Raw genomic sequence first — 15,165 nt, 5'->3', positions numbered from 1 at the left:
TATAGGTTGACTGGTTTTTTTTTTTCAAGACAGGGTCTCACAACATAGCTCTGGATGTCCTTGAACTTTCTAATGAATCTGGCTGACTTCAAATCACAGAGATCCACCTGCCTCTGCCTCCCGCATCCTGGGATGTTGTGGAATATTCCTTTATACTTTGTAAAGATGTGTCATTGCAGAGAAATCCTGGGGTGAGTCCAGGCAGTCAGATGTCTCTGTCATTTCTATAGTTTTGGAAATTGCTTTCTCTGTACTTCCTGTTTACTCAAGTAATATTTTATCCTTCTTGGGTCTCTGATGGGAATTGAAGATTAGATAGCTATAGTTGTATAGTTTTCCTTGTTACCAAATTCAGAAAAAAAAACTTACATAAGAGTTGTAAAATTTATAAGGTTGAGAAACATAAAAATAAAGTTATTTATCTAAAAGATGTTTTAAGTTCTAAAAAGATATTTTTAGGATGGTAATACAAGTTATGACGAAAAATGGTTTAGGTATAAAACTTTGGACTAAGAGGATAGATAATGGGGCATTTTCTCTAAATTTTCCAAATGAGAATGGACTGAACATTGTGAATGTAATTCTTACCTGATAATGGTTCTTATTGTTTATAGTTTTATTATGTTAGAGTTAAAACGTTTCTTTTTTATTTATACAAAAGGGGGAAATGTTGTAGAATATTCCTTTACACTGTGTGAAGATGTGCCATTGTGATTGGTTTAATAAAAAGTTAATGGCCAATAGCTAGGCAGGAGGCATAGCAGGGACTTCTGGACAGAGAGAGCCTCCAGGCAGATGGAGAGGAAGCTGGATGGGCAGTGCAGAATAAAGGGAACAGAGCCACATAAGAATGTAGGTTAAGGACTGGGGAGATGGCTCAGAGGTTAAGAGCACTGCTTGCTCTTCCAAAGGTCCTGAGTTCAATTACCAGCAAACACATGGTGGCTCACAACCATCTATAATGAGATCTGGTTCCCTCTTCTGGCCCACAGAAAGGCAAACCATTATATACTAAATAAATAAATAAATAAATCTTTGGGGGGAAAAAGAATGTAGGTTAATCAGCGGTGGTGGCACACGCCTTTAATCACAGCACTTGGGAGGCAGAGGCAGACAGATCTCTGTGAGTTTGAGGCCAGCCTGGTCTACAAGAACTAGTTTTAGGTCACCAAAGCTAAAGACAAACCCTGTCTTGAAAAAACAAACAAACAAACAAAAAAACCAACCAAACAAACAAAAAACAAAAAAAAAGAAAGAAAGAAAAGAAAATATATGGGCTAATTTAAGTTACAAGAGCTAGTTAGGAGTAAGCCTAAGCTAAGGCTGAGCTTTATAATTAAGAATAAATCTCCGTGTCATTTTTTTGTGAGCTGGTGGCCTGAAAAGGAAAGTTCATCTACACTGGGATTAAAGATAAGTGCCATGATCTGGAGAGATAGTTTAGCGGTTAAGAGCATTGACTGCTCTTCCAGAGGTCCTGGGTTCAATTCCCATCACCCACATGGCTCACAACCATCTACAGCTGCCCTCTTCTGATGTGTTGATGTACATGCAGACAAAACACCCAGATACATAAATAAATAAATCTTAAAAGAATAAAAAGAGACCTAAGCAATATAATAGGAAAGTGATTTTTAGTTGGGCGTGGTAGTATATGACTTTAATCCTAACACTCGGGAGGCAGAGGCAGGCGATCTCCGAGTTCAGAACCAACCTGGACTACAGAATGAGTTCCAGGACAGAGAAACCACCTTGAAAAACCAGAAACAACAAGCAAAGAAAGCAATGGATGTTTTTTTTGTTGTTGTTGTGCATTTGAAGATTTAGAGCACATGGTAAATGCCTGCTGTCAACCCCAAGTCTGATTGTACTTACATATCTTCTGTAGCATAGAATGGCTGGTCCATTTTAAATCCACTCTGAATCATTTTATAGAAGTTAGCATCGACGGGAATGCCAGGATAAGGGTTAACACCTGAGAAAAACACAAGTTCAGCGGGGTCACACAAACACGGGTTTGTTTGTTTGTTTTGTTTATACATTCTGTTGACAAACAGGCAAAGAGAACTCCCCAGTGGCCGACCCACCTGGACTGAGGGTTTCAAGTGGACCCGGAATAGTTAAGGCAGATCTCAGCATGTCAGCCACTAACATACAGTGGCAACAGAAACTGGACCGACCAGAAGCCGTGGGAGCCACCGGGTGGTGTTCCACCCGCCCTCTGACTTGGAAGACAGATGGTGGAGGAGAGGTGCAGGAGGAATGGGAGACACAAAGCCAGAGCCTGGGGAGACCTGCCAAGTGCACACATACCCAGTGAGAAGATCTCCCAGAGAAGAATTCCATAGGACCAGACGTCACTCTTGATTGTGTAGATTCCTTCAAATAAGCTCTCAGGAGCCATCCACTTTACAGGTAACCGCGCCTGCACCAAATACAAGAGAGGATGGTGAAAAGTGTCCATGCACAGACTCAAGGATTTTAAAGCTTTTGTTTTTACCTTTATGTATACGGTGCTTATCTGCATAGATGTTAAGTGCACCATGTGCATGCGGTGCTAGAGGAGGCCAGAAGGGGGCGTCTGGTCCCCTGGAACTGAAGTTCTAGCGGTTCTCAACCTTCCTAATGCTGCAACCCTTTCATACAGTTCCTCAATGTTGTGGTGACCCCAACCACAAAATTATTTCATTGCTACTTCATAAGTGTAATTCTGCTACTGTTATAAATTGTAATGCAAATATTTGATATGCCACCATGCCTAACAAAATACACTTCTTTAAAAGTCATCTTGGGCAGAGGCTTCTGCTTGGAATTGGCAAGCCTCTCCTTTAAGGAAGAACTCATCCTTTGCTGGGAGGGAAGCAAGTTTAAGTCAATGAGCAGAATCCTTTACCAGAGCGTTTCTCAGAACTGGGTGCAAGTGTCATCCCTGAGAATCTGGCAAGGGACTGAAGTCGTCACATCTAGAAATAGCATTAGGTTGTCCTCTGTGGCTTGAGTAACTTCCAGCAGCATGAAAGGGGAACGTGCCTTGGTCTGTGCAGCCTTTGATGTGAATCGAGACAGTGACTGGGCACAGGGTTTTGTTCTGATTTGGTGTCAGGAACCCTTAAGATACATATAATCAGCCAGGCCACAGCAGACTCCCAGAAAGAGACCCTCTTTTAAATCCTATGCAAATGGAGTCGCGGAATGAATCGAGTTGGCCAGCCTGGGTCACCGGACTCACTAGTAGAAGGTTCTGAATGGAATTCACCTTCCCACATGCGAACCCGGTGGTGGGGTGGAAACCGCACAGCCACACAGAACAGTCACTGCCGCTCTGATCTCGGGGGACCCATTTTAAGCCATCTGAGATGAGAGCATTTTCACGCTTTGGGGCATTTACCCCTAGCAAAGGGCATTGACACTGATTCTACTGATTTCCAGGGACCTAGGGGGCAAATTCAGAATCCTCCAGGAGGTATGCCACTACCGTGGGTGACACAGACTCGGACTCTACGTGCTCAGAGCCACACACTGAGCAAACCACAGGCAGGCTGCTTCTCGCTGCCTCAACTTCCTCTTCACAGAGTGGGAACTTCCGGAACGAAGCACGTAGGTAAAGCACCTGAGAGAGCCGAGCACCGAGGAGGAACAGGGCCAGCTTTGGCAGCTGTGGTTTCACGAATAGGGATGCTAATCCTGAGAGAAACCCCAGCACCAAATGAACAAAGGAGAAGCAGCTGAGGGCTTTAAATCCAGGTGTGATTCCTTCCTCATTCTGAGGCTCAGAACCAAAGCCTCACACAGGCCAGGCAAGAGCACTATGCCGGAGTGACACCTCACCCCCTTACTGTTCTTTTCATTCTTTCTATCCTTTAATAAGAAATTTATTTATTTTATATCTCAGTGCTCTATCTGCATGTATGACTCTCTGCCAGAAGAGGGCATCAGATCCTGCTACAGACAGCTGTGAGTCACCACGTTAGTGCAAGGACCAGAACTCGGGACCTCTGGAAGAGCAGTCAGTGCTCTTAACTGCTCCCCCATCGCTCTAGCCCCTCATTCTTTCTATCTTTAAAAATAAGCCATGGGGCTGGAGAGATGGCTAGGTGGTTAAGAGCACTGGCTGTTCTTCCACAGGACCCAGGTTCAATTTCCAGCAACAACATGGCAGCTCACAACAGTCTGTAACACAGTTCCAAGGATCTGAAACCCTCACACCAATGCACAAAAAATGAATTTAAATAAGTTATTTTTTTTTAAATCGTGCCAGGCAGTGGTGGTGCATGCCTGTAATCCTAGCACCCGGGAGGCAGAGGTAGGCAGATCTCTGAATTTGAAGCCAGCCTGATTTACAGAGCAAGTTCCAGGACAGAGAGGGTACACAGAGAAACCGTCTCAAAAATGTTTGAAATATGTTTTAATTTATTCAAATGCACGTGTGTGGGCATTGGGGCACGCCACAACACACCCGTGAAAGTCAGAGGTCAACTTACAGGATTCTGGTTTTTCCACCATGTGGGTCTGGGAGCCAGAACTCGGGTCCTCAGGCTTGGCTGCAAGTGCTTTTAGCTGCTGAGCCATCTCCTCCTCCTCCTCTTTCTCTCTCTCCATATATATATATATATAATCGTTTACATATCTACCTACTACTCTATTATCTATCTATCACTTATCTATCTATCCATCCATCTATCTATCCTTCTATCATCTATCTATCATCTACCTACCTATCCATCTATCTATCATCTATCTACCTTTTTCTTCCCTTCTTAAACATTTATTTTCCTTCATCACACTTTAAATTTATTTTAAGTTCTGTGTGACTATGTGGATGAGTGTAGTCACCGGAGGAGGCCAGAGGCTTCGGTTTCCCTGAAGGTAGAGTTCTATAAATGGTTGTGAGTTTCCTGACACGGTGCTGGCAAACTTGGGTCCAATGGAAGAGCAGTATTGCTCTCAACCTTTGAGCCGTCACACTAGTCCCCTATCCTTCTTCCTTTATCCTTTCTTTGTCTTTTTTCTTTTTCTTTGTGTTTTGTTTTTCAAGACAGGACTTCTCTGTGTAGCCTTGGCTGTCCTGGAACTCACTCTGTTGGCCAGGCTGGCCTCAAACTTCCTGGAGATCCACCTGCCTCTGCCTCCCAAGTGTTGGGATTAAAGGCGTGTGCCCAGCATCTCTTTCTTTTTTTAAAATATTTATTTATTTACTTATTTATTATGAATACAATATTTTATCCGTGTGTATGTCTGCAGGCCAGAAGAGGGCACCAGACCTCATTACAGATGGTTGTGAGCCACCATGTGGTTGCCAGAAGTTGAACTCAGGACCTTTGAAAGAGCAGGCAATGCTCTTAACCACTGAGCCATCTCTTTCTTTTTTAACAAGCAAATTCAGTCATGTTTTAGATCTTCCTGAATTAATATAATAGTAACAGGACAACAAATATTAATAGTTAACTACAGTGTCCTTAAATTTTAGAGTTAACATCTGTGTGTTCCTGTTCTGAAAAGAAAAAGCCTGCTGAACATGATCAGAAACATAACTCAACAGCCTTTGTAGCTAAGGAAATTCAAACAGGTCTAAGGAAGGGCAGTTTGGGTTGCTGTTTGTTTTTTTTTTTACAAGAAGACCACAAGCCAAACCCTAGTGGATCTGTTCTAAGTAGCCAGCCCCAGGAAGAGACATGTGGCTCTGTTGCTCAACTTGTATTAAACATAGAACAACCTTTCAGCCTAAATAAGTAAAGCCCTGGGAGGATTTTTTTTTTCTCTGTGCTGCCATAAATCAAAAACTCATTGCAGCGAGTGCAGATGTTTCCTGTATGCGTGACAAAAGCAAACGGCTCACATTGCCCCTGACGACGTAGCTGGAGTCGCTTAGGATGTCTCGGGCCAGTCCAAAGTCACAGATCTTCACCACCTTCCCGTGGGTGACCAGCACATTCCTGGCTGCCAGGTCTCTGTGAACGCACTAGAAGAAAGAGGTCAGAATGACAATGGCTGTGATGTATGCCTTCAGAGACGGATGTCTCGTTAAGGTTCAGGTTCACAGTAGTCACAGAGGACAGTGGCGGGGCTGCGGTTGTCACACACCCTGAGAACACACGGCTGATTCCTCGGGTACCTCAGCTGCAGTCCTTTGAGTCTCTACAGGGCATTCTTGGAGCTATAAGCAAAAGCAGTGAGTGCCAAAAGGTACCTTCAGTGAGCCCCAAAGAAGCTTCTAGCAGCTGTCTTCCTGTGTGTGAGTGTGAAGAGCAGTCTCTTCTGGATAAAGAAATGGCTTTAGGAATAAAACTGTGTAATATTTGGCAGGCCCTGGTAGCAGGAGGCTGAGGCAGGAGGATTTCCAAGGATGAGGCCAGCCTGGGCTACATAGAGAGGTCTTGTTTCTAAATAAATAAGTGAACACACTAATATCAAAGAAAATATTCAGAAGAAATGAATTTAGGGGACCAAGGGATGATGGCTCAATAGAAAAAAGCATTTGCCATGTAAACCTTAGGACCTGAGCTTGATCCCTGGGTCCCACAGTGAAAGGAGAGAATTAATTCCCAAAGTTGTCCTCTGGCCGGGCGATGGTGGCGCACGCCTTTAATCCCAGCACTCGGGAGGCAGAGGCAGGTGGATCTCTGGGAGTTCGAGACCAGCCTGGTCTACAGAGCTAGTTCCAGGACAGGCTCCAAAGCCACAGAGAAACCCTGTCTCGAAAACAAACAAACAAACAAAAAAAAACGAAAGTTGTCCTCTGACTTCTATACGACACTGTGGCATGTGTGCACCCACATTCACACACACACACACACTCACACACACACTCACACACACACACTCACACACACACTCATACACACACACACATACACACACATACTCACACACACACTCACTCACACACACACACACACTCACACACACTCACTCACACACACTCACACACACACACACTCAATCACATGCATGCACACGCACGTGCACACGCTAAATAAAAATTAGTTTTGAAAGGGGAGGACTGGAGAGAGGGCTCAGAGGTTAAGAGCATGTACCACTCTTGCAGAGGACCTGAATTCAGTTCCCAGCACCCACATCAGACAGTTCACAGCCATCTATAACTCCAGCTCCAGGGAGATCTGACACCCTCTCTGGCCTTCGCAGATACTACTCTCATGTGCATGCACACACACACACACACTTCTATTGTGAAAACAGAATTACAGGTCTCTGAAGAGGAATGAACTCTTTGAAAGAGGATGCTAGAGAAAACATGGCACCCACAGGGGTCCAGTGTGCTCCCTTCAACCGTTTTGGACAAAACCTCTACAAATGAAAATGTCTGTGCCTTCACCCCTCCTGCTCACCTTCTCCAAGACAGTTTTTTGTTTGTTTGTTTTCTTCACGTGGCAATTACTTGCTGATGGTCCCTTTCCCCAACATGTCCCATCCCCAGCTACCTGCCCTATCCATTTGTCCACAGCTGCTCTGGGAAAGGCCCATGATGCCCAGCAAGATGCCTGCCCTGCCTGGTCATCCTCTGTCCTTCCCTCTGAATTCCACTGAGGCTCTCTTGCTCTCTCTCCTGCTCCTATTCCTTGCTCCACCACAGCTCTTTGGTCCACTCTCTTCCGTGCCTCCACATCCCCCATCTAGGCAGTTCCTTCCATTCAACCTAGGGATGCAACTGCCACCACTCGAGTCTCAGCTCAACCCAGAGGCTCCTTTTGTCCTTCAGATAGGCGTGCCGAGAACCTCCTTCCCTGGGCTGTCCCCCACCACAACCTTCCCGATCTAAGTAATTTCCTTTATCCAAAGGTCTCCTTGCAGAGCCACACTCCCTAACGTCCCATGTTCCCTGCTGCTGTTCTGTTCAAAACCTGCCCCAGAAGCTACGTGAGCCCTCACCTGCAGCCTTTTCTTTCCCGTCCATCACTGGCCAGGTCTGTCAATCATGTAGTAGTTAGGTTTACTTCCGTGACAAAATTTATCACAGGAGACTGATCTGATGGGTATGTATGCTTAGGCTTCCTCTCTCAACGTAAAATCTGTGGGAGCAGAAGTCCCACCCTCACTGTGTCTCTGCTCCAGCACAGTTGTTAGCACAGAGTCACACCAATGTATGACGGGGTCACAGAGCAGGAAGGACACCATGCTCGGCACAACTTGGAGGGGACGTCCTGCGGTGAAGACAAATGGGTCTAAAAATCGGGCTTTCTTCAAAGAATCATGCTAGGATGTGCCTAAGAGGAAATAGAAAAAGGAAGCCCGTGCCCTTGACCCAGTACAGCTTCTCTTCAACTTACTTTCCACAGACCCACTGAGAGTAGAGAACATGTACAAAATTTGCCATTGGCCATTGTAGCTCAGCAGCATGGGGTACTACTGATTCCCCTCATGATCACAAGGGTTGACCACAGTCTCTGCCACTGCTTAGCATCACGAGAGGGCTGGACTGTGCACACTAGCCCAGCGAAAGCATAAATCCAAAATTCTGAGGACTGGTCCCATTGAATCTATGGCTCTTGCACCATCTTGAAGTTGAGAGTCTCAAGCAGGACCACGGGAGGAGAGGACCATGTTAGCTTTACAGCTAGCGCACTGGGCCAGGGCAGATGCCCTCTGAACTATCAATAAAGGGGGCGGGAAGCTCCAGGAAAGGGGAATCCACTTTATTGAGGGTTGAGCTCAGGGTCTCTTCCATTTCTATACAAGTACTCAACCACAAAGCTACACCTTCAGCCCCCACGGTTTCTTCTTCAGGGCGTTCATTTCCCATAAAACCATTTACTCCCTGTGATGGTTCATGGGTGACTGTCAGCTTGACTACATCTGGAATCAACTAAGACCCAGAAGCTGGTCAAGTCTGTGAGAGGCTTTCTTGATTGGATTATTTGAGGCCAGAAGAGCCACCTAACATCTGGGCCACACCTTCTGCTGGCAGCCCCCATAAAGGATTTGAAGAAGGAAGTTTTTGCTTTTTGCCTGCTTGCCCTCAAGTTCATCTGCCCTGCTGCTGAGGTATTCCTTCACTGGGGTTAGAACCAACTTCTTCAGGATCCAGCACCCACTGAAGGTAGCAACTCTCCAGGACTTCCCTGAGACTCCAGCACCGGACTGGGACAGCTGAGACATCTAGTCTTGGGTCCTAAACAACTACCAGATTCTTGCTCTTTCCACTGAGAGACAGCCACTGTTGAACATTGAGACTGCTGCCTGGAAGCCACTCCGATAAATCCGTGTGTGTGTGTGTGTGTGTGTGTGTGTGTGTGTGTGTGTGTAGCTTTTTATTCTGTCAGTTCTGTCCCTTTAGAGAACCCTAATTAATATACCATCCTAATGAGAGCCTTTGGGGGGCCAGCTCAATGCCCTCTCAGGGTTCAGAGAGGAAGTTACAACAAGGGAAAGAGGAATGTCTGAGGGCAAAACGAATCTCTCACTCTGGGCTTTTCTGAATCAGTCTCTCTGTTGCTCTGCTTCCACCCTGATTCTCCTGCCCTACTTCTAATTCCCCCCGGCTGCTTCTCTCTCCCCTAAAATCTCTCTTTCTCCTTAAAGCGACAAAGAAATTTTAAAAGTTACCTCTCATCGGCTAAAAGCACACTCCTAAGGTAAACGATAAGGAGTTGAGCCGTTGCTATGGCAATTAAAAGGGTTTCAGGCTTCAGGAGAAAAACAGTCACCAGATGTGTGTGTGCGTGGGGGGGTCACAGCACCCAGTGACAAACTTTGAGACATAGGTCTATTGTTAACATGCTTGGCAAGCAAAGAATTGGCATGGTTTTCTTAGAATGCTTGGTTGGACATCTGCGACTCTGACCTTGTGCATAGCTGTAAGGTTTTAAATGTACGATCTGCTTACAAAAGATCCTTTAGTCTAGTTTGAACTTGCTATGAGGTGGAAGTGAGCTAATTGTGTGCAGTTAGTCTAAGCAAAAGAACAAAGTAGGCTTTTAACTCTCCGCAGTCCTCCCTGGGACAAATAGATCCACTTATGAAGGATGTCCTAATATATGTTTTATATATCAAAATTATACAATCAAATAAAAAGTCATCTTCCTGACCACCCACAGATAGATGTGCCCATAAGATGGAGATGCAATCATGAGATTACATATACACATCACATGAGATTACACTCTGCAGTGCAGGTGTTGGGGAAACACCAAGCTGCTTTAGCAAAAGTGAGCAATGGTTTCCAGAGTCGATGGCTCTGCAGGCTTTGCCAGGACAGGATTAACATCCATCAGAGAATCATGCCTCTGGTGGGTTGACATCTGAACACTAGTTGTCACTTGCTGTAACTCTCATGGTCCCTGACACTATCTCTCTGAACTACATACATCGATCCCTATGGAGAAACTTTGTAAGATAGAGTGATGTAGCCCTTCTTTGCTTTTCCAATATTTTGCATAGCACACACATAGGCGAAAAACTTTCCACCTGCTTATTTGTTTATTACCACTGAACCTCAGCAGACATAAAGACCTGAGGCTTTGGTGACTTACAACGTAAGAAGGCAGGGGACAGCAGGTGCAGAAGCAGGGACATGAAGCAACACCGGGGGGGGGGGGGGGGGGGGGGGAAGAGCATGGTGTAGGCCTCAGGAATGTGGAACTAGCAACAATGAAAAGAAACGGTCTACAGTGCTGTAGCTAGCCTTGGCTACACACAGGTTAACTGGTTGTGGGGGGCAGAACTCGCCAACTCTGGGCCTCCATTCATCCCCTGAATGCAGACAGCCTGTACAGGGCACATCCCGAATTCTTGGGTCAGCAGGAAGGGTGGTGATACTGTGCTCCTTTCAGTGGGGCTTTTCAAACTTCCTACGAGCTTCCCAAAAGGTCCACGGGACTTCAGCTGTAACAAGGAACCCTGAGCCTTATGCTGGAGAGACTCCATCATAGTTGGGAAAGTGCCAGGAGGACAGATATGAAGGGAGGGATGTGAAAATGAACAAGGAGCAAACAGAAGCACATTTCTTTATCATAGCTGCACGCACACGCGGCCTTTTTCTATCGTTCTCTTTTTCTGCTTTGTTAGTTTTCTCTTTAAAAGACACTCACCGACTTAAACTCCAGGAATTCCATGCCTTTGGCCACTTGATACGCAAAGCAAAGAAGGTCTTCAAACGTCAGCACATTCAGATCTTCTTCTTCTTCCAGCCTCTTTTGGTTTTCATACTCAATCTCATCTGTAAAACATAGCCACTCTTCACTTTTCCCCAAACACTAGGTCGGCCTTCTCAGACCTCTGTGAGACGTAGCTAAGGTGACAGGCAGCTTGATCTGCCCTCCTGCACTAGGCTCCAGAGACCAAATCAAACGGCATCACCCGCACAAAAGGTCCAGTGTACGAAGAGAAAGGATTGCTTGACATTTGGAAATCAAAAGTAGCTGCCAAATCTCACCAAAAGGACAGGTTCCTGGGCAAGAGGATGGAATTGCCTCTGCCTCAATCCTTACACAAGAGGTGACCCCAATGGAGCCATGCTAAGCCATCAGCTACCTTTCATCCTTCCTGGCTCAGTCCCGGGACGATATCTGAATTGATGGGCCTGTTCTTGTAGCTCTGCATCACCTGGCTGACCTGAAATTTGCTGTGCAGCCCTGGCTGACCTTGAACCCGCGCATGCCTGTTTGCCTCCTGAGTGTGTGGGTTAGAGCTGCGCACCACCATTCCTGTTCTACTCTTCACTTTGACTTCTTTCTGTCATTTTCCACAGCCTTTTCTGAGTCCATCTGAACACTCATTCTGTTTTCTGAATGGAGGCACTCACTGTTCAGCTCCCAAGGGGATGGAGAGATGGTTCCGTGGTTAAGAGCACTAGCTTCTCTGCAGAGAACCTAGGCTTGGTTCCCAGCACCCAATGGTGGCTCACAAGCATCTGTAACTCTAGTTCCAGGGAAGGTGATGTCCTCTTCTGGTACCTCCATGGGTACCAGGCATACGCATGCTGCACAGACATATATGAAGGAAAACACTCATAAAATAAAAACAAATAAATTTCAAAAATGGTAACTCTCAACCGAGAGGATCAGGAATGGGGTCTTTATATAGTGGTCTGTTTGTGAGAATGGGATCAGAGTCTATGAAAAAGAAAGGAGAGGATGGGAGAGATGGTTCATCAGGCAAAGGTGTTTCCATGAAGGCTGAGGACCTGAGTTCGATCCCTGGAAAGCACAAAGTTAAAGGAGAGAATGGATTCCCATAAGTTGCTCTCTCCCTGTCTCTCATGAGAGATAATACCCAACCTTCAGTAATCTGTTAAAGCAATCTGAGCTAAGACAATGAATATTAATTATGAATCCTTCCTGGGATAGGAAGATTGGATCAGTAGTGGTTCAAGAGCACTGGCTGCTCCTCCAGAGGACCTGGGTCCAGTTCCCAGGACCTACATGGTGGCTCAAAACCCCAGGGCCAGAGGATCTAGCACCTTCTTCTGGGTCTCTGAGGGGACTGCACTCTGAGGTAGTGCACAGACATATATGTAGGCAACGCCTACTTCATCCCTCCTTCCCTTTACACTAGGTAAATCTATCAGGTTGGAAGAAGTCGAAGACCAGTCAGTAGACTGTCTACCATATTTCACGAACTGTGTTTTGTATGTCACGTCCTTCTGTTTAACCCTTCCAACAGTCCTATGAGGAAAGGACTATCAGACAATCATAAAAGTGAGAAGATGGAGCCGGGCAGTGGTGGTGCACGCCTTTAATCCCAGCACTCGGGAGGCAGAGGCAGGCGGATCTCTGTGAGTTCGAGACCAGCCTGGTCTACAAGAGCTAGTTCCATGACAGGCTCCAAAACCACAGAGAAACCCTGTCTCGAAAAACAAAAGCAAACAAACAAAAAAAAAGTGAGAAGATGGAGATTCTGGATGTCTAAATAACTTGTCCAGAGCCAATTGTTCTGAAAGTAAAACAGGCAGAACCAAACTCTGATTCTGGAACTCACTGTCTTACGAGGCACAAGGTAGCTCTAATTAGCTTACAACTCGGTAAAGAATATTCTCAACAGATGAAGCAGTTTTAGGTCTTTATTAGTTGACCCTGAACAGGAAGTTCACCACTATTGGCTTTTGACCTTCCAAGAAAGGACACACTGGGAAAGCCTATTGCTTACCTTAGCAAAGACAAAATGCTTCTGCTCTGGGGAGATAGCTTTCGCCAGGCCTGAGAGCTTGACTTCTGTCCCCAGCACCAGCTCTCACTAACTGTCCTGACCTCCATAGGGGTGTCATGGCATGGGCGTGAGCACATGTGCACAGGCACGCGCACACACATACACTGCAATTTTTAAAAACACTTTAAAAAGCTGTATGGAACTCTTAGGTTCATTTCAAAGTGCCACCAATGACAATAAATGATTACCTTCAGAATGGATTGAATTCCCATTGAACCCTGAGATATGATCCACGGCTGGGTGTATCTGAACTTCTCGTGAACCAGGCATACTATTAAAAATAAATTTGTTCCATCATTATTTACAATGTTCTTCTGAGCAGACATTTTATTAGAAAAAGTACAATTCATCAGAGGGACGGATCCCAGTTACAAATGGGCTTTTCAGTGGAAAGCATGCTGCCGGCTTGTCAACGGTCTCCTGTGTACATTAATAACAGCTGTGTGCTGGGGTTTGCAGGGCCAACCTGGATAAGGGGGGTCATTCAGTCACGGTCACACTGTAAGCTGGGTACTTAAATTGGGGGTGCTAAACGATTTACTATGTCCTGAAATTTATAAAGAAAGGAGCAGGCTTCCGGCTGGTGCTAACCCCAAACCGTTTCCCCTAAGTCCACCCAACATGGGGTTTACAAAAGAAGTGCTTTGCTATCGCTGTAAACAAGTCTGTCTGATCTCTGGGTTTCTGCTGTGCTGGGGATACTGTCAGAGCCTGGTGTGCGCTTAGCACGTGCTTGTTCTGCTGTGAAGGTGCAGCACGGCTCGGCACCATCTTTCTGACTTCTGTAAAGCATGCTTCCTTCCTCTGTGGAATAAACAAAGAGCCGCAACAGAGTCTCTTCTCAAGCACGTCAGAGAGATGCTTGTCGCACCGACGCAACCTAGTGGTGGTTCAATTTTCCCAGGAGATGAATTCATCCCGATTTATAACTTACTGCTGGAAATGACTTAATGCTTCCAGGACAAAGATAGTCCAAATAAACTGCCAGGTTATTTAACACCCCAGTGACCAAACTGAAGCAGAGGTGCTAATTACTGGTCACACACATCTGTGTCAGGGTCGTTTCTCTGTTCGGAGTGCGCATGGGCGCATGGCGGGCTGGGGATGAGGCTCGGTGGGGGAGGACGTGTTGAGCCTGCACTGCGCCCTGGATTTGACCCCTAGCACCTGAAACCCTCCCCACACATAGAGATAATAAATACATAAAGTACAAATCAGCAAATAAATCAGGCATAGTAGCAGGTGAGCAGCAATAACCAGTGATAAAACAGCACAAGGTTACTAATAAACATTTGTAAAGTCACGTGAAACTTAAGGATTGCTTATTTCTGGACGTTTCTATGTTGTGTTTTTGGACTATGGTTTTCAGTGGGTAACTGGGACTTTACTAAGTAAAAGAGATAAAAGGGTGGGCAGAAGTCCAGAGCACAGATTGTGACCGCCTGAGGTCACAGCGCCTACCAGCACTTGCCGGTGTGTGTGTGTGTGTGTGTGTGTGTGGTGTGTGTGTGTGCGCGTGCACGTGCAGGGGTCATTGTATGGATCTGTCCTGGAGTGTGCAATCATAAAGCTTCATGTGTTGCTTACCTGGAATTTGAGTGTGACTGGAACGTGGGGTAAAAACTGAAATTATGCTCCTTGAAAATCTCTGTCCATGTCCTGTGAAACTTTTCTCTTTTACTTCTCAGATAGTTGAGGAGGTCACCATAGCAACAATATTCGAAAATCAAGTACACTGGCCCTGTGACAGATACAATTTTCATTACAGGTAGACAAACCCCAGGTTGTCCTTTCAGAAGCCCATGCAGCGTGACAGAGCCTGTGACTTTACAGGGCTCCCCTTCTGAAAAGTATTTCCTTTTGTTTTTGTTTTGGTTTGGCTTGGTTTGGTTTTTTTGAGTAGCCTTGGCTGTCCTGGAACTTACTCTGGAGAGCAGGCTGGCTTTGAACCCACAAAGATTCTCCTGCCTCTGCCTCTCAAGTGCTGGGATTGCAGGTGCACCA

General features: G+C 45.8%; 1 protein-coding gene across 2 annotated transcripts in view; it reads right to left on the bottom strand.

The window, feature by feature from the left end:
* Flt3 (fms related receptor tyrosine kinase 3) overlaps window positions 1-15,165 on the bottom strand; it is a 94,415-nt gene that overhangs the window by 2,812 nt on the left and 76,438 nt on the right. For both annotated transcript variants that reach the window (XM_075972030.1, XM_075972022.1), the window contains exons 17-22: window positions 14,749-14,902; window positions 13,350-13,432; window positions 11,046-11,173; window positions 5,837-5,959; window positions 2,314-2,425; window positions 1,876-1,975 (exon numbers count right to left, since the gene is read on the bottom strand). In XM_075972030.1, the coding sequence (XP_075828145.1) occupies window positions 1,876-1,975; window positions 2,314-2,425; window positions 5,837-5,959; window positions 11,046-11,173; window positions 13,350-13,432; window positions 14,749-14,902 (700 nt within the window). The remainder of the gene's footprint in view (window positions 1-1,875; window positions 1,976-2,313; window positions 2,426-5,836; window positions 5,960-11,045; window positions 11,174-13,349; window positions 13,433-14,748; window positions 14,903-15,165) is intronic.

This window comes from Microtus pennsylvanicus, chromosome 1 (assembly GCF_037038515.1).
Source record: "Microtus pennsylvanicus isolate mMicPen1 chromosome 1, mMicPen1.hap1, whole genome shotgun sequence".
Lineage (NCBI taxonomy): Eukaryota > Metazoa > Chordata > Mammalia > Rodentia > Cricetidae > Microtus > Microtus pennsylvanicus.
The sequence above is the reverse complement of the archived record's forward strand: the minus strand, read 5'-3'. Positions and strand labels throughout refer to the sequence as shown.